The sequence below is a fragment of the Oryx dammah genome, unplaced genomic scaffold (assembly GCF_014754425.2).
Source record: "Oryx dammah isolate SB20612 unplaced genomic scaffold, SCBI_Odam_1.1 HiC_scaffold_26, whole genome shotgun sequence".
NCBI lineage: Eukaryota > Metazoa > Chordata > Mammalia > Artiodactyla > Bovidae > Oryx > Oryx dammah.
Window position 1 is genome coordinate 73,557,837 of NW_024070210.1, and position 19,684 is coordinate 73,577,520.

The 19,684-nt window shown below is 43.0% G+C and overlaps 1 protein-coding gene across 1 annotated transcript in view; it reads left to right on the forward strand.

Annotated features, from left to right (window-relative positions):
- The window catches only part of RYR3 (ryanodine receptor 3), a 573,948-nt gene that overhangs the window by 416,915 nt on the left and 137,349 nt on the right, over positions 1-19,684 (forward strand). The window contains exons 39-43 of the mRNA XM_040227012.1: positions 7,269-7,542; positions 11,057-11,171; positions 12,655-12,784; positions 14,116-14,219; positions 16,023-16,158. Coding sequence (XP_040082946.1) covers positions 7,269-7,542; positions 11,057-11,171; positions 12,655-12,784; positions 14,116-14,219; positions 16,023-16,158 — 759 coding nt within the window. The remainder of the gene's footprint in view (positions 1-7,268; positions 7,543-11,056; positions 11,172-12,654; positions 12,785-14,115; positions 14,220-16,022; positions 16,159-19,684) is intronic.

Here is a 19,684-nt window from a genome sequence, read left to right on the forward strand (position 1 = left end):
CAGACTATCCCTTCCCCAACCCTTCCCCTCTGGTAACCCTAAGCTCATTCTCTAAGTACAGAAACAGACTTCCAGACTTAGAGATGTTTTTCCTATGAACACCGAAGTGTTCTCAATCATGAAAGGGCAACATTTCCAAAGATGAACTTAGAAAAACAGCAGAAATGAAATCAGTATTTAGTTGTATCTGTCTCTGCTTAAGAAAGAGATTCAAGTATTCTTGAGAATCATCTCCATTTGGTTTTCTGAAAATCCTTCCAAAATTGTCAGCACTCTCCCACTGATACCAGAACAACAACAACAAAAATAAGTATTTACTACATGACTACTTGTGTAAATTATCTTTTGAAAGGAAATGGCATTGCAAACCATCGGAATGTGTTTTCTCTTAGATCATTTCATATCTTCCTTGGAAGATAAATTCATGATAGAATTTTTTCCTCCTTGCTTCTTTAGTCTCCATGCAATATGGACCTACAGCTTCCCCTGTGGCTCAGTGGTAAAGAATCCACCTGCCAAGCAGGCAAGGCAGGTTCAATCCCTGGGTCAGGAAGATCCCCTGGAGAAAGGAATGGCTCCCCATTCCAGTATTCTTGCCCGGGAAATCCCATGAATAGAAGAGCCTGGTGGGCTACAGACCCTGGGGTCACAAGAGTCAGACAGGACTTAGTGGCTAAACAGCAGCAGCAATATGGACTTATTCCAGAAATATAAAGAACTTCAGATAAAGGACTCATCATTAAGGGGAAAAGTAAGAGAGGAAGATCCGATCATTTCTCTTCTCTGATTTCTTTTGGGCATGTGTATTATAACGGAAGTTGTACCTTCTTATAAATGGTCTCATTTCTAAATGTCCTGGGCAAATACAGTTTTACCCATTATTTTTACACTTCATTTACATATTTAGTTTTCCCAGCTAGGCTGCTGTGGGTAGTAACTGTGTCTTGAAATAGTTTCATATAGAGTACTTTATTCAGTATTGGGCATGTAACAGAAAAAGTCATTCAACTGATAAGCTAACTTAGGGGGGACATAACTGGAGGTAATTCATCTACTAAGATGAGGCCAGGCAGAATTGGATGAGTGAGGTGTGTCCTGAGGCGTGGATACACATGGCCTACAGAGCAAACCCTTCTAGAGCAGACCACCCTGGTTTCAGGTGTTACTGAGAATAAAGTCTTTGCTGAAGGGTCAGCAAATGTCAGGGGCAGAAAATTAGTGCTTTGCTCTACAGCCTGCAGCCCTCCTTTTCTCTGTGCCTCACTGTACTGGCTGCAGAGCAGGCTGCAGAGGGCCTGGCTGCATCGGTGTCAAAGATACCTGGCTCCCTCCTTGCTCCCAAGGTGACTCATCTTCAACCCAAATGAAAGAGGGAAGCTTAGGGCCCTTCAGGCTGGTGGGGAGCCCTTTGGTAATGAATGAATAATGGTCGGACCCCTTGCTGACTGCCAGGATTCAATTTTCAAAATAATGATTCTTTAATCTTCACTTTATTTCTCACGTGAGCTGTCTTAACTCTCTTTATGCTCATTTAATTTACCTCTCATCCAGAAACAGAGAAAGCTTCCTAAGGCACAGTTTTCAAGGTTCTGGTCTCAACCACTTGATTAGAATCACAATCTAATGGAACAGGGTTTATCTTAGCCAAAGGGAATGATTTGCCTTCCAGTAACAGCCATCCCCTAAGGTAGACCCTTTTATAGAGACAGTGATCCTCTAAATTTCAGCCTTGAGGCCCCTTTATGCTCTTAAAACTTACCAAGGATCCCAATATGCCTTAGTTTATGAGGATTGTATCTATTATATTACACAAGTGAAACTAAAATAGAATTTAAAACTGAGATTTTTTAAAATATTTGTTAATTCATTGAAAAATAAGAAACCCAGTTATGCTTAATGAAATAATTCAGAGAAAGACAAGCACAGTGTATTATCACTTATGTGTGAAATCTAAAAAATAAATGAATATAGCAAAACTGAAACAAACCCACAGATTTAGAGAACAAAGTAGTGATTAGCATTGGGCACAGTGAGGAGAGAAAAGAGGGGAGGGGCAAGATTGGACAGGGGAGGAAGAGATACAAACTACTATGAATGAAATAAACTGGCAGATTCGTGTTGATGTATGGCAAATCCAATACAATATTGTAAAGTAATTAGCCTCCAATTAAAATAAATATATTTATATTTTTTTAAAAAAACTGTGGTGATATAGTATACAGCTCAGAGAATATAGCCACTATCTTATAACTTTAAATCAAATATAATCTATAAAAATATCACAATAAGTCTGTTGGATACCTGAAACTACTATAATATTATAAATTAACTGTACTTAAATAAATACATAATAATAGAGTAAACCCATTACATGTTACATAAATAACTTCTATGCAAAACTGCTAAATGTTTAATCATTCAAAAAAATGATTGGTGATATTTTGCATTTTTATAAATCTCTTATGTCTGACTTAGAAGATAGCTGGATTTTTTTCATTCTTATGTCTGGTTAAAGAATTAGCCTCAAACAGATATACAGTTGGAAAGAGAAGGAGTACTATTAGTAGCCTTTTCAGATAATTGTGGATATTCTTTGGATACTATGTTAAGTCTCAGTTATTTGCTGTGTGGAATTTGAAATAATAGTAAAGACTTTTTAAAATTTGGTTATATAACAATCCATTGGTCTATCTTGTTTTTTAAGTGGATTCTTTTATCCATGATGTTTTTGTAACATTACACATTGATCATTGGGAAATGACTGGTTCACTGAATTATACAGAGCTTTCAAATGTTGACACAGTTTATTATAAACTATTTCTTAAATTACATTCATTAATATCAACAACTTAATCAAAAAAGTCTTTAAATGTTGGGAAGCTGTCAAACTCACAGTGGCAGATAAACATTTTCCAAAATTCTAGTTTTCTCTTGAAAGCTTGAATTTTAAATTTGGCAAGAAGTCCTAAGAGTTGTTTTCCTTGAAGTGACAGGCTTGTTTCATTTTAAGAAAATATCTGTCACTTACTCAAGTGTGATTAACCATAGTTTGTTGTTGTTCTCTTAATTAAGATGGCATTCCAAGAAGAAGCAGCTAGTTTAGCTAGCAACAATCATGACAATCACACAGGTGTTTTTCCTTAGGAAAACCACTGGCCTTTGTACAACAGAAGTGCTTTAGAAATATGTATACTCAGGAATTTGTTGTTCAGTTCAGTCACTCAGTCGTGTCCAACTCTTTGCCACCCCATGGACTGCAGCACGCCAGGCCTCCCTGTCCATCGCCAACTCCCGGAGTTTACTCAAACTCATGTCCATTGAGTTGGTGATGCCATCCAACCATCTCATCCTCTGTCGTCCCCTTCTCCTCCTGCCTTCAATCTTTCCCAGCATCAGGGTCTTTTCCAGTGAGTCAGTTCTTCACATCAGGTGGCCAGAGTATTAGAGTTTCAGCTTCAGCATCAGTTGTTTGTTGTTAATAAAAGTAATAATCTTTCTATGCTGCTCAGAGCATTCAGATGCAAGCAGTACTGGGCGTTGTTCTGGTAATGCAGCAGGAAAGCAGAGTTTGGTGCTGCTGTCTTGATTTTGTGCTAAGGACCCACCTGTTGTTTTTGCCCCACTAGTTTTACCTACTATTGCTTTTGCACCATTAGTGCAGCTAATCACACAATGAAAAAGACAAATAGCATCTTAGAATTATTATGAAAGTACAACGGGCCTTGCAAACTGCCTGAAGGGTCTTGGAGACCCCAGGGGTCTGTGAACCAAACTTTTATAGTTACTGGCACAGATAGCATAAGAGTTACCTTTTATTAAGCCCATGGTTTGTGCCAGAGATGGTTATGTGCATTAATTATTTTAATCCCCAGATATGCAGTTACATGAAGAACCTATCACATTCTAGAAAATGTGTTCTTTTTAACCTCTCTACCCTGGTTCATTTATGCTGCTCTGTTGCTGGTTCGTGGGAGCTAATTAAAGTCTGAGCAATTTTCAACTGCATTGCTGCCAGGGGTATAAAGCTCCATTTTCTCAGTCCCAGAGGTGTTCAGACCTTTAAAAGTTCATGATTCAGCCTAGGTTTGCTTGGTGGGTGCTAGGTCTCCAGCGTATGTCAGGCCGCAAAGTACGCCGTGCTTCTCAGGGCCCTTAAGAATGTTTTTCCCGCCGTCCCCAGTTCGTTTTCTTCTCATAGTTATACTTTCTCTCACTTTCCGAACCTTGGTCTCACAAGCTGAAACCTTATCCAACAAGGATGGTCTTAAATGCTGTGCCTTCTACTGAGTTACATCTGCCTATCAATACACAATGATGGGGTGCTTTTTCTGTCAGGAGCTTGGGGGGTCACAGTTTTTTAACTGAGCATTAGCTTGGTCACACATGCTGGATAATTGTTTAGCCCATTGCCTCACATATACATTAAAGGCGGACCTGGACAAAGAACCCATGGGGCATTTCTTGTTCTTCCCTTTCAGGCTAAAGAGCTGTTTCCCAGAAATGGACTCACAGACACAGGGAACCAACTTGTGGTTGTCCAGGGGAAGGGGATAGGGGAGAAGGATTGGGAGTTTGGGATTAGCAGATCCAAACCTATTACATACACATTGGATAACAAGGTCCCCTGTATAGCACAGGAAACTGTATTCAATATTCTGTGATAAACCACAATGGAAATGAAAATTTTTAAAAAGACTGTGTATATATAATATATATATATTCACACACATAGACATAACGGAATCCCTTTGCTAACCAGCAGAAATTAACACAATATTGTAAATAAACTATACAAAAATAAAATCTTGCCCTTTCCAAAAATATATATATATATAGCTATTTCCTTTCCCATTTGCCCTCTCATGAGGTATTATGCTGAAATGAACCATTCTCTAGGCTATAAATATTGATTTGGATTGATAAGTCAGTGTGTGGCTAAGAGCTCACCCGAATCTTGAATTAATCCGAAAGACAGATTAAGGGAATATTTACATGGTTTCACTGTGACTCTGTAGAATTCCCTGTTGAAAAGAGGATGGTTCTTGAGCTGGTTAATACTTCTGGTTGCTTTTCATGTGTGGCAGGGACTGTGGTCATGTGTATTATCTCTGCAAAGAATTTGGTTGTAAGTATTGAGAACTGTAATTCTTTCAGTCCTAAGTCAGGCTTAAGAGGAAGCTGTACGTACAGGCCCGGGTAAGCTTATGTTGCATGCAAGAATATCTATGGTTTTGTCCTGCTTTTACTCATTAGTGTGACTATTAAGTAGGAGAAACAGAAACTTTCACATTTGACTGCTGAGGAAACAAGTTCCTGAGAGGAGACCAGGCTTAGACAGTAACTAACTTTTCTCCCCCAGAAAGTTCAGGTATTGTCTAACCTAACAAATGTTAGTCAGCAGTCCCTGCCTAGTGAGATCTCTTAGGAACATTTTTTAACTGTGCTTCTCTCTGCCTTGGGTATCCTTTTTTTTTTTTTTTTTAAGATTTTTAGCTTGTGTTTCCTGTCTAAACCTAAAACTCCCCCAGGGGTGATAGACACAGAAGTAAGGTGAATTAATCCTTACATCTAGAGCTCTTCTGGAGCTTTGGTAACAAAGTTCAGTTTTCATATCCTTATGATGAGCCGTTATTGTATGTAGAGAAGACACCTGCCATATTTAATGTCACAGAGGTAGGACATTATGTAAGACAGGGCACCGGCTACTGAAAGCACCTATCTGAGCTTATTCCCACTGCTTTCACTGAAGAACTGCGTAACCCTCATCAGCCCCTGCGCTCTGCCTTTATCACCGGTCTGAATTAAGGGTCTTGGTGCCATCCATACCTTGCAGGAATGTGGCAGGCCGAGCTGGACTTGGACGCAGTAATAAGAGCAGCGTGTCTCACTGTGTTACAGCATCTTCGGGAAATGTGTGTGACCTGGAGTGGGGTGAGCAGTGCCTCCCAGACGTTCTGGGGGGTCCCCTATCACACTGTCCTGCTCAGATCTGCGTCTCCCTTTTGGTCATCTTCCCACACCAATGCCCATCAGCACTTCGCAGGGGCCATTCAGTTCAACCTGTGAAGGTCCCAGTGCTGGTTTGGTTCCCACCTGAGCCATCTTTCCTTTACTTGTGCAGCCAGTGGTGTTTCTGTGCAACCAGCGTGAGCCCTGATACGTTCTGCATTCACTCATACTGGTTTCTCCCTTGATGCTTGTGAAGCATTTGACACAGTGTCAGCTGACTCCTGCCAAAGATCCAGGACAACACAATCAGTTCAGGGTGATGCTCAGATGTCTGGTGGCAAAGTCTTTGGACCTAATAGAAGGTTCTCAGTCTACTTCTCTCCATCCCCTAATGTATTTTTATGTTTGTGTCATCTCAAATATGTTTTAGTGTTCTTGAATCAGTGGTATGGCTTACTCAGTTCATAGTAGATGGTATCTGTAGAATACTTGGAGGATAGTATTTATGGTAGAGAAATCCTAGCACTTAATGGTGCTTTCCTCCTAAGAGGCAGTGCCCAATGTCTTCTTATGTTTTCGTCCATCCAGAATCACTCCCCACTCTATCCTGTGGCACTTATACACAACCCCATCTTAGTGTGCATTGCATCGTATTACAAAATAAGGATAAAATGTAGCTTTTAAGTCAAAATGAAAATGTGAAGAACCAAGTTGTGAGCATCCTGATGGCAAGAAGGCATCTTATTTTGTCTTCTATGTCCAGCATCATTCAAGCATCACTGAATGCCATTTAATCCAAATAGAACATTTAGCCTTCTCAGTCAGAGAAGGCAATGGCACCCCACTCCAGTACTCTTGCCTGGAAAATCCTATGGATGGAGGAGCCTGAAAGGCTGCAGTCCATGGGGTCGCGAAGAGTCAGATATGACTGAGTGACTTCACTTTCACTTTTCACTTTCCTGCGTTGGAGAAGGAAATGGCAACCCACTCCAGTGTTCTTGCCTGGAGAATCCCAGGGACGGGAGAGCCTGGTGGGCTGCCGTCTATGGGGTCACACAGAGTTGGACATGACTGAAGTGACTTAGCAGCAGCAGCAGCCTTCTCAGTTCAAATTGAAGATATTCTTTTATTATAGTATGGCTCCTGCGCCTGCCTTTTGGTATGTGTTCTACTTCTCTGTGTGCCATAATCCACCTTTAAGAATGTTTTTAACCCTACCCCGCTGATGTTGTACATTACCACTGAGTGGAGTGACAGAGGTGCGCAGTGCTCCTGAGCTTCGACAGCCACAGTACTGGTGCTTCCCCTTGTCCTTCCAGCGACCCTGAAGGAGCTCATCTCACAGACCATGATCCGCTGGGCCCAGGAGGACCAGATCCAGGATGCAGAGCTGGTCCGGATGATGTTCAACCTTCTGCGGCGGCAGTACGACAGCATCGGGGAGCTGCTGCAGGCGCTGCGCAAGACCTATACCATCAGCCAGGCCTCCGTGAGCGACACCATCAGCCTGCTAGCCGCCCTGGGCCAAATTCGCTGCCTGCTCAGCGTCAGGATGGGCAAGGAGGAGGAGCTACTCATGATCAACGGGCTGGGGTGGGTCATTCCCATCAAGGGCAAGCTTTCAGAGGAGGCAGTTCTGAAATCAGGTCACATGAAAACCTCTGGGTTCCCCATCCTGATTCCACTCCTTTGGGGATTATATGCTCATTAAAGCAGTCCCCTTCAATAACCTCAGAGACCAGACAGTGGGCTACTTGGGGAAGGGCCATGCCCAGAAGTAGGAAGGAATCTTGGAAAAAAGCAGATATTTAGTTTGAATCTGATAAAAATAGTCCCAGGGAAGCAATGAAAAAATTCAAAGGAAGGGACAATGTGTTCAACCCAACAAGAGAGAAACTTTTTTGAGCACCTAAGATTTTAACTGGAAATCTTCTGAGACTTCCCTTTGAATAATTATAGCCTTTTTCCTCCGTTTTTTTGGGAGTCATTGTCATTAATTCTTCAAAATGTATTTCCTCATGACAATAGCTTGTAGATCTTCCTTAGAAGCCACATCACTAGAAAGATTGAATTTTATTTATTTGCTTGTTTTTGTTTTGATAATTTAAAATTTTTAATTTTTAAACAATTTTAAAGGTTACTTTCCTTTTACAGTTATTACAGAATATTGGTTATATTCCCTGTGTCATACAATATATGCTTGAGCCTATCTTACACCCAACAGTTTATACCTCCCATTCCCCTACCCCTATATTACCCCATCCTCTCCTCCCCTCTGATAACCACTAGTTTGCTGTCTATATCTGTGTCTACTTCTGTTTTGTTATATTCACTAGTTTCTTGTATTTTTTCGATTTCACTTATAAGTGATATCATACAGTATGTGTCTTTATCTGTCTTATTTCACTTAACAAAATGCCCTCCAAGTCCATTCATATTGCTGCAAATGCAAAATTTCATCTTTTTATGGCTGAGTAGTATTCCATTGTATATGTATTCCACAAGAAAGATCGCATTTTAGATATCAAAAGAGTTCCTTTAATTAAGTAATGTAGTTCTATATTGAAGATGAGAAACCTAAAGCCCCCAAAAATAAATTCACTGACTAACACAGGACTGGAAAAGGTCAGTTTTCATTCCAATCCCAAAGAAAGGCAATGCCAAAGAATGCTCAAACTACCGCACAATTGCACTCATCTCACACACTAGTAAAGTAATGCTCAAAATTCTCCAAGCCAGGCTTCAGCAGTACATGAACCATGAACTTCCTGATGTTCAAGCTGGTTTTAGAAAAGGCAGAGGAACCAGAGATCAAATTGCCAACATCTGCTTGATCATGGAAAAAGCAAGAGAGTTCCAGAAAAGCATCTATTTCTGCTTTATTGACTGTACCAAAGCCTTTGACTGTGTGGATCAAAATAAACTGTGGAAAATTCTGAAAGAGATGGGACTACCAGACCACCTGACTTGCCTCTTGAGAAACCTATACGCAGGTCAGGAAGCAACAGTTAGAACTGGACATGGAACAACAGCCTGGTTCCAAATAGGAAAAGGAGTATGTCAAGGCTGTATATTGTCACCCTGCTTATTTAACTTATATGCAGAGTACATCATGAGAAATGCTGGGCTGGAAGAAGCACAGGCTGGAATCAAGATTGCCGGAGAAATATCAATAACCTCAGATATGCAGATGACACCACCCTTATGGCAGAAAGTGAAGAGGAACTAAAAAGCCTCTTGACGAAAGTGAAAGGAGAATGAAAAAGTTGGCTTAAAGCTCAACATTCAGAAAACGAAGATCATGGCATCCGATCCCATCACTTCTCAGCAGATAGATGGGGAAACATTGGAAACAGTATTAGACTTTATTTTGGGGGGCTCCAAAATCACTGCAGATGGTAACTGCAGCCATGAAATTAAAAGACACTTACTCCTTGGAAGAAAAGTTATCACCAAATTAGATAGTATATTCAAAAGCAGAGACATTACTTTGCCGACTAAGGTCCATCTAGTCAAGGCTATGGTTTTTCCAGTGGTCATGTATGGATATGAGAGTTGGACTATGAAGAAAGCTGAGCGCCAAAGAATTGATGCTTTTGAACTGTGGTGTTGAAGAAGACTCTTGAGTGTCCCTTGGACTGCAAGGAGGTCCAACCAGTCCATTCTGAAGGAGATGAGCCCTGGGATTTCTTTGGAAGGAATGATGCTAAAGCTGAAACTCCAGTACTTTGGCCACCTCATGCGAAGAGTTGACTCACTGGAAAAGACTCTGATGCTGGGAGGGATTGGGGGCAGGAGGAGAAGGGGACGACAGAGGATGAGATGGCTGGATGGCATCACTGACTCGATAGACATGAGTCTGAGTGAACTCCCGGAGTTGGTGATGGACAGGGAGGCCTGGCGTGGTACAATTCATGGGGTTGCAAAGAGTCGGACACGACTGAGTGACTGAACTGAACTGAACTGAACCCACAGTTTTACCTGAATAAAATCAAGCACTAGAACCATAGTCTTCCTGCTGATGGAATTGTCATCCTACCACCCTCAAACCAGCAAAGTAAAGGAGTATCACGAGACCCAGAACAGGGACACTGGCAGTTGAGGCAGGATGAGGGGATACATGGATTCCTTAAATTCATTTCCAAAGAGGAATCTTACAATAGAGGTGAAGAGACTTTTATGGAAAGAGGAAACAGCTGCAGAATTAGCCTTTCTCCCAGCTCTTTGGTAGACATAGCTGCACTAAAACCTAGTGGTGTCTCCTTTTAACAGCTGCAACCCTCTGGAGAAAGGGATATGGGCTGAGAGTAACCACTTGCAAAGTATTACACAGCCAGGTCACAGGGTGCCTCTGTATTTTGATTTGCCTGCAGCTTTAATATGTGATTTATGTTGAATGACATAAAAACGTAATTCTTTTTATGTTTCATTTTGATCATTTTATTGAGTGCTACTGTCCCAAAATATTGTTGGCACCTAATACACAGTTGCCTTAAGAAAAGGGCACAACCCTACCCTACCATTTGGATAACTAAAGTACATAGAGACATAGATATAAGGACAAGAGAACAAAAAATAGAAGACCCTTAATACACAGAAGAAGAGAAATTCAGTGGTTTGAGCTATCTCAAAACTATCACAAGCAAAAAAAAAAACAAAAAAACCGAGGGGCAGCTATTTGATGTCATCAGAAGGAAATATTTAAAAGAAAAAAAAAGTAGAAATAAATGAGCATAAGATATTCCTATCAGCTAAAAACATCCCTCCACATATATTCCACCAACCTAGTACCTTCTGACCATCTTTCCAGCAGATGGCATGTACATTAGAAGTGAAAATTTTAGTCCCTCCATCATGTCCGACTCTTTGTGACCCTATGGACTGTAGCCTGCCCGACTCCTCGGCTCCTCTGTCCATGGAATTTTCCAGCCAAAAATACTGGAGGGGGTAGCCATTCTGTTCTCTAGAGGATCTTCCCAACTCAGGGATCAAACTCATACATTAGTTCACCCTGAATGTGTATGCGTGTACATTTGTGTGTGCTCAACACTGAATTGTTGTGGCATTGAAATAAGCAAGGGCTGACTTCTATCTCCGATCACCCTAGAGACATAATGAACAACAAGGTGTTTTACCAGCACCCCAACCTCATGAGAGTCCTCGGCATGCATGAGACAGTCATGGAGGTGATGGTGAACGTGCTGGGTGCAGAAAAGTCTCAGGTAATGCTCCAAGGAGAGTCTATCTTGAATTTGACCCCTGCATGTGGCTGGTGCCTACTGCCTACTGATTCTTCCCAGAGAGGGCACGGGGATGAGCACAAAGCCAAGAAGGAGCAAGGAGATGGGACCCGGCCAGTGTAAGAATTCTCACTCATTTCACTGGGCTGCTCAGTCTCCTTCGCATCCTCATCTGCAGTCCTGCTCCTTCCAAGATGGAATTCCTCCGGGTTCCACTTAGGAGCCTGGTGTGTTTGGTACTGTGTCAGAAGGCAGTTCTAAAGGAGAACAGGATTTTAATAACGATCCTGGCACTGTTCCCACCAGAGTGTACATGTTTCCTGTCTGAGCCAAGCTCCTGACAATGTCGATTTCCTAGCCAGCCCTGCCATAAGGGGCCCGGGAGATCCTGCTGCCAAGGGACAGGGAGTGCCAATAGGGCCCACCTGGGCAGGCATTGCACCTTGTCCAGGTCCTTCTCAGAGTCACAGAGGTTCTAAGGCAACAGATAGGGGATGTTTTTAAATATTGGAAATTCTAGAGTACCTGGTCCTAGGAAAGCAGTGCCACCAATATTGACAGGTGAGCGTTGTGAAGGAAGAACCCAGGAGCCCCATTCACCTTGCTCCTCATTTGCTTCCTTCTGATCTCTCAGGAAAGTGGACTCTCCCCAGAAGACCTCTGAACAAACATCTGTGTGCCTCAGCAAGCAGACAGACTAACTTTTAGAATCTTACTTCCTAGAGCACGTTCCATGATTCTAAAAGTGGAAACCAAGGGCTTTCTTGGATCCTGAGCCAAGGTTAACACTGACACCGTTTACTGAGCATGATTGATCAAACAGAAGATGTGGCCAGACCCTGGAGATGCTAATTACTTTGTTAAGCAGAGAAGCCAACCACTTTTGATGGTAATAGAAGTTGGCACTTTGGTGCTAAATTGGAAGAATCATGTTATGAATGCTCTAGGAGCACATAGGAGAGTGGTGATCACGGACAGAAGTATCTGGGGGAGGCTCAGAGTCTGAAAGGGTGATGCTGTTGAGGCTTCTCCAGCAGGAGAGGCCGATCTTCACCCAGAAGACTCGGGTTTGATACAGCGCTAGGGCTTGTTTTCTGTGATCAGCCATCTCCCTTTCTGTCCCCTCCCTTCCTACTCAGAAACAGTGGTCTGATGTAGGGCTGAACAATTTCACATAACATCTGAGGATGATGAGAATTCTGGCTTGACATCTATTTTTTTTTGAAAGAAAGATACTTCAGGAGCTATAATTAGCTCTCAATATTTTTAGAAGCCTCTTCTTAGGTGTCTATTCTCTGTCGCTCCAATGAAAATGTCTTGGAAACAACCGGAAGCAAGGAGAAAATTCTTTTTCCCAACTGTTCACAGCTTGCAAGGCTCCCACCTAAGACTCTTTGAAGTCAGCCTTTTCAGAAAGGCTTCGTGATAGACTCTTCCCCGTGACACTTTCTACTTCTCCCTGCAGATTGCCTTTCCAAAGATGGTTGCTAGCTGTTGCCGCTTCCTGTGCTATTTCTGTCGAATCAGCCGACAAAATCAGAAGGCCATGTTTGAGCACCTAAGTTACCTGTTGGAGAACAGCAGTGTTGGCCTAGGTAGGTCCTGTTATAACCTCTGCAGTTGGCTCGGGTTACCCTTCCCTTGCTGGCCACTTAGGCAGTAAAAGCAAAGAAGTCACATGTGTGCTATGGGTATTTTTAAATAGAAGAAGGAATCCTACCTGGTCTCAAAACGTGAGATAATAATAATACCCTGTCTCTGCTTTCCAACCTAAGGAGAGAAGTCGCTGCCAACCAGCCATGGTGACAGTAACAATCGCAGATTTGTTTTGGCTTAGGCACACAGTTTATAGTCACATAGTTTTGCCTCCTCTCTCTGGGGACCCAGGGTTCATGAAATGCTACCTGAGAGTATGGATGTAGTCTGGAGATCCAGCACCTCCCAACCCATTCAGCTGACCAGGGAGCAGTGCTAATAATTCCAAGGTCATGGATCCAATCCCTTCTTGGCAGGCTGGCTGCAGGCGACATGCCTGTCCCATCAGCTAACCAGCCAGTGCTTTCATAGCTGCAAGGCCAGGCCAGGAGCAACTATGGACAAACAGTAAATCCAACACCACCGTTAGAAAACCAGTGCAGGCACTTGTCTTACTCACTCTTCTGTATGTGAATTAAATGAATTTGTGGAAGACACAGATACATTATGTGCACGTGAAATCTGAAATCTCGGGTTTCCTGTTTATCAAATGCAACCTCATGGCATTGCAAAAGGAATTGCACACGACTTAGGGACTAAGCAACAACAAGCTTAGACTAACCAACCTTTTTATAAAATGCCACCTAAAGTTTTTCTCAATTTTAGCCTAAGAACCAAACAAAGGGAAATGAAAGACAATGTTGGTGACCTGATATAATTCTAAGAGCTAATCTGTTTCAGGTTATTTTTAAACTCTAGGTGGTGACCCCAGAAATGACCAAGTTATGTGAGCTTGGTTATCAAGTGACATCTGAGGCTTTTGAATGGTCTCAAGAACGATGGCCCAAGGACTTCCATGTTAGAAAAGCACTTGAAAATACGTGGCCCCAGTTGCTCCTATGAAGTGATTTTCTAACTTAAGCTATATTCACGATCAGTAATGAGTGTCAGTAATGAGTGTCGGGGAGGGAGGATAGAAAACAGAGCTGCTCTTGCTTTGTTTTCCTCCTTTCCTAATAAACCACTCATTCTCTCTCAAAAAAAGAAAAAAGAAAAAGAAAGAAAACAAAGCTGCTCTTGAACTGGGCGGGCAGCCCCCCTTTGAGGACCGCGATGTATCCAGGTTTTGTGTTTGCTGACCTCTCCTGGCCATTACTGTGAACTGCAACCTCAGCTCAGCGCCCGGTGGCCTGTTTCTCCCTTTCTCTCCCCTTCTCTCCTTCTTCCTCAGCTTCCCCCTCGATGAGAGGATCCACCCCGCTGGATGTGGCCGCTTCCTCCGTGATGGACAACAATGAGTTAGCGCTGGGCTTAGAGGAGCCAGACCTCGAGAAGGTAACTGGCCTTGGGGAGGGGCTGTGCTTGCCCTCCCCTGCTTATAGCACAGCCAAGCCAAGGGAAAGCAGACCAAAGGCTGAGCCTCCATCAGAACCTCTTCAGCGTGTAAGGAAAGTGTGGCGGGCTGTGAGTCCTGGGAGCCGTGTGATAATTGGGACCAGAGCATCTCCTGTGGACAGGACTTGCCAGCTCCACAGACACCTTCACCTTCTTCCTATCCTGTCTTCACTGTTTCCTTGACTGGACAGCTGATGAAACTGACGGTGCACTTTCTCAGTTTAGAGGGGAGCCGTCTAGTCAGGAGGAGGGGGACAAGGCAAGGGCTGTCCACTGTGTGCTGGGTTTGGGAGCAGCTAGGAGCGGGCATCTGACCCCAAGAAGGGGATCAGGAAGGGCTCTCAGCAAAGAGGTGACCCCGAGGGTGGGCAGAAGCTACTGTCACATTGAAGACAAGCGTGTGCCAGGAATGTTTGAATTTCAGAGAAGAGAGCATGGTATGCTTGAACTTCAGAAAGCTGGCTGTGACCAGAGCCCTGAAGCTTGCAGGGAGGGCTGAGAAGGGAGGAGAAAGAGAAATGATTGGGCCCTATGCTGCCATCGCTGCTGATCGCAGAGGTCCATACACCTGTGGAATCACTGTGTGCCAGGCCCCACTCAGAATTAAGTCACGTGATCCTCAGGCAAGCCTTTTTATCATTGCCCCAGTTATAGGAGAGGAAACTGAGGCATAGAGAGATGAGGTAACATCCTCAGGGTCATCAGGTTCAAGTGTCAGAGCCAGGGTCAAAAGCTCTGGGCTCTAGAGGCCGTGTTGTTACCTGTGATGTTATGGGTCCTCACTCTAGAGCCTCGAGCCACAGAAACCACTGGAGGGCTTCAAGCAGCGGAGAAACACGATACAGTTTTTTATGTTCTGGAACACGTCCTGGTTTTAGTAAGAAGAAGTGAATAGAACAGAAACAAGACAAACCCCACCCCACCCCATACACACATGAACTCAGGAGCTGTGCACCCAGCAGCAAGTTACGTGATTGCTGTTCTGTGAATTCCCTGGGCATTCCTGGCCTCTGCCTCTGAGAGAGAGTTTAGTCAGACTTGGGTATTCATCCATTTAAATAGCAATAAATATCTCAGTTTTCATTTAGGTGATATGATGCTAACTGACACCTGTATTTAAAATTAGGTAATGATTCTCACACGATAAGACAGTGCCCCAGGGTGCCACGCTCAGCAGCCCACCCTCAGCCACGTTCACCTGTTCACATGATAACTGCTCATCAGGGACCCTGAGTCTCCCTCAGAAGGGAGACCAGGAGGCAGGGAGAAGAGAGAGAGGGTACCCAGGGAAGTCTGTAGAGGAGAAGGAGAGCCCACCCAGTCAACCAGTGACTGAACATTTTGGTTTTGAAATCTCATGGTCAAATGAACAGGCCCAGCCTGCATCCACCATTGTCTCCCCCGTGGCACCTTAGTTAGGCCTACGTTTAAATGCCATGTCCCTCTTGCCAGAACTTTTAAATGGCATGTCCCTCTTGCCAGAACCGGGAAATCACAGCATATGGCTTATATCTACATAGCAGTTATTATCAGTCTTGTCAATTGCTTGGAAACAAAAATGAGTAAAAGGTTCCAATTTCAAATCTGCTAAATTATTTACTTGGAAAGTAGTGGGCTGTCTCCAGCTTCTAGAGAAATGAAAACCCTTCAGTTCCCAGAATTGTGCATGCCTTACCAGCTATATAAAAAACTTACATTCAAAAAAAAAACCTGGGCACTTAACTTTTGTTTTGTTCTTGGCAGGTGGTGACCTACTTGGCAGGCTGTGGACTACAGAGCTGCCCCATGCTTCTAGCCAAAGGATACCCTGATGTCGGCTGGAACCCCATTGAAGGGGAGCGCTACCTGTCCTTCCTGAGGTTTGCCGTCTTCGTGAACAGTGAGTCTCAGTTTCCCATGCCTTTCAGACCTAGGATGGCACAATAGCAGTGCGTACTAAGAAAAGGAAATTCTTTGCACTGCTTCCTATCTATAAACACAATAGATTGTATAGGTAGGTGGCAGCTGATAGAAAAACCTCTGGGACAATCAGGCTAGATAGGGATCAAGAGTGGAATCCAGTGGAGAGAGTCCTGAATGCTAGGACCAGAGCCTACAAGGAGCTCACTACATCGGCCTGGGCTTGTCACCTCTTCGTACCTCTTCTTCTAAAAGAGGGCACTTGTTAATATCTTGATCTCACTTGTTTCCCAGAATTAAATGCAAGTATGTCTCTAGATTCTTAGAGTTTTGGATGGATGGATGAATGGTTGGATGGATGGGTGGATGATTGGATGGGTGGATGAATGAATAAAAACATGGAAGAGCTGATAGCTGTTAAAGATAACTAAACTCCCAGTAGAAAAAAAAGAAAAGAATTGCTATAGAAACACTAAATATCCTTCTTCTTAATGCAAACCACCTCTCATTTATATGTATTGGTATCACACGGTCATTGTCTTGCCATGTGCTCTTCTTGTCTCCTTCTCCCCAACCCCCTCTTATTTTCCTACATCATAATGCCCTCTGTTCTTAATGTTTGAATGGTTTTCAGTGTCCCAGTTTTTTCCCTTTCTTGACTTGGTCACAGACCTTGAGATGTTTGTCTTTTGTCCCGCTAGGACTCAGCCCAGCCAAGTTTTCAGGGATTTGGGTTTTCTGCTTCCCTCTGCATGTTCCATATCTACTATCTGTTCATCATTGGCATTGCTAAACTCCCATTTTCTTCCTCTGCGCCAATTTCAGAGTATCCTCTGATAGCCTGTTTTACTTCTAGTCCAGATGATTGCATATCCCGAATTAATGCAGAGTTATTGTGGTAATAAAGGGGATTTTGTGTAGATTTTAAAGATTCATAAAGGCCACCAAATTTGATAAATAGACTGTATGACACATACCAGATCCAGGAAAGACCCATTTATTCATCTTGGCCAACTTCACAGGAAGATCAAGGGTTTTATGAGTCAGTTAGTGGGACTGTCTACTTGGGTTATGAAGGCTGAGGAATCCACTGGCTGTTTTCTTACCTGGATGGCCGAATTCCAACACTTGCTTTTGCTTATGTGGTACAACCATATTCAACTAAACTCTGAAACAATATGTTCGGTCCACCCTCTTTGCTTTCAGATTGTTTTATGCCTTTTTAATATACTCTACAGTACAATTTCATAATGCAATAAACTCCTGCAAATCTATTAAACCATCAGTAGGAAGATATGTGCACTTTACCCTTTATTATGTCTCTTATCAGGTGAAGGTCACATTTGGTTTTGGCAAAGACTATTGGCTTCTGCTTTGAAAGAATTTACAGTCTGGTAAGGGGAACAGACATGGACAGAGGTCACTATAATAAGGAGTGGAGTAAGGTAGGGACAGAGTACTAGTGGGTTTCATGAGGGGACACTCACGTCCTGTTGAGATCAGAAAAGGCCTCTTGGGGAGGTAATATTAGAGATGATCTTTGAAGGGTCAGATTTCCAGATGCTGAGATGCAGGAGAGGAGCCAGTTGAGCAGTGGCCTGAGGGCCAAAGCACATGTGCTCAGGAAACACAGTGATCAGCTGGTCTTGGAGGATGGATGCACAGATGACAGTGCTAAGAGACAAGGTGTAAAAGGTAGGTAGGCAGCTCTGAGGGGGAGAATTGAAATGCCAAGCTGAAGTTTAGTCTTGACTCAGTGTGCAGAGAACTGGGAAACCTTTTCACCAGAAGACAGACTGGCAACCACTGGGAACTTCTGCGCCCTGGTTGGGATAATGAGTTTCTGAATTGTAGTGGCAGTGATGGGATAGAGGAGATCCATGTGAAATAAATAATACGGACAGAATCTATAGGACTCGCTGGTGGTGAGGATTATAATGGCTGGGTCCTGGGTATGTTGACATAAGGGAAAAAACAGGTCATTTTAGAGCTTAGATATTTAAGGGAGAAAAGAAGTAAGAGTGGTCGGCAGGGCAAAGTGGTTGGAGATGGAGGGTCATGGGCTTGTGCGGTTCGGGGAATGATTTTGCAGTGTGTGACCCCCCCCCCAAATGGAGATGCCCCAAATTGAGGCTATAGAATAGAGATCAATCAGGCAACAGATTGGGACCAAGTGGACTTGCACGTCACTCGCAGTTGAAATGGAAAGAACAGACTGTCCAGGGGAGAACACAGAGCAGGATTCATATGTGCAAACTGATTCATTTTATATAACAACCCAGTGAGTTAGGTATAGTTATCGTCATCATTTTATGGATAAACACCTTGATGCTTAGAGCCATTAATAAGTACCTTTGCCAGAATCACACAGCTAGTAGACGTTTTTGAGGATTTGAACCAGAACAGTTTGCCTCCAGAGGCCAAACTTTACTCAAACCATTATATGGTATTGCCTTGTAAACACTGTCTCCCTAATGAACAAGGAGAAACAGCATTTTCTCCTTTGAGTTGATCAAAAACTGTGGAATTGTTTAATTTCTGTTTGGTGCTAATGTTTGTTTTAAAAAAAATTTTTTTAAGCCAAATCAAAAGCTCTTGCTGTATCAAAATAATAGAATTAGAAAATTCTTTTCTAACATTATTTTACTAGTTTCTGTTAATATTGGTGTTAAATCTTCTTAAACAAGATTTGTCTTTAAGAGAACTTCTTAAAGCATATAATTTTCTCCACTTTATTTTTATTAGCTTGCTGGGAAACCTTGGGTTGTGTTTAACTCTGGGAGGACTAAAGTTGAGAGGTTTCTATTAACCCAGCAATTACAAACTTTATAGCCTGTCTAGACACAGATGTGTCTGGGTGTGTGATTAATCCCTGCCTAAGGTAGATACCAAGTAGGAAAAGATTCTTTACAGATCCACAAGAGAAAGGGGAATTCCCTGGCAGCCTAGTGGTTGGGACTTGGTGCTTTCATTGTTGAGGGTCCAGGCGTAGTCCTTGGTCAGGAAACTAAGATCCCACAGACCATGTGGCACAGTCCAAAAAAAAAGAAGAAAAAGAAGGGGGAAAGTAAGTCTGTGCTTCCTTAGAGTCCTTGGAGTGTATCTTCCTCAGGCTGCAAACTTATCTGAAGAACACAGTGTGTCCAGCTTCACTGAATCTGTTTCCCTAGGCAGCTTGACCATGACTCGGACATCCATCGTGTGACATGTGAAGAGTACATGAGGGGCTATGAGAAGTGCCAGGAGACATGCGCAAGACCTTCTACCCTGAAGTCACTGAAAGTCAAAGCAGCAAGCAGGGCAAACCAAAGAAAAATGATCAAAACATTACATACATACTAAAAACTCAACTACACCCACCTCCATAGTGCCACACGTGGCTGTTGGCAGGCCAAAAAGGATGGTGCTTATTGGAATCTTGAAATATAGGAATGCCTGGGGAAGAAGGCAGATGTTGAACAACATCCCCGAGGAAAGAAATGGACCTAGTTTAACAGAGTAGTAAG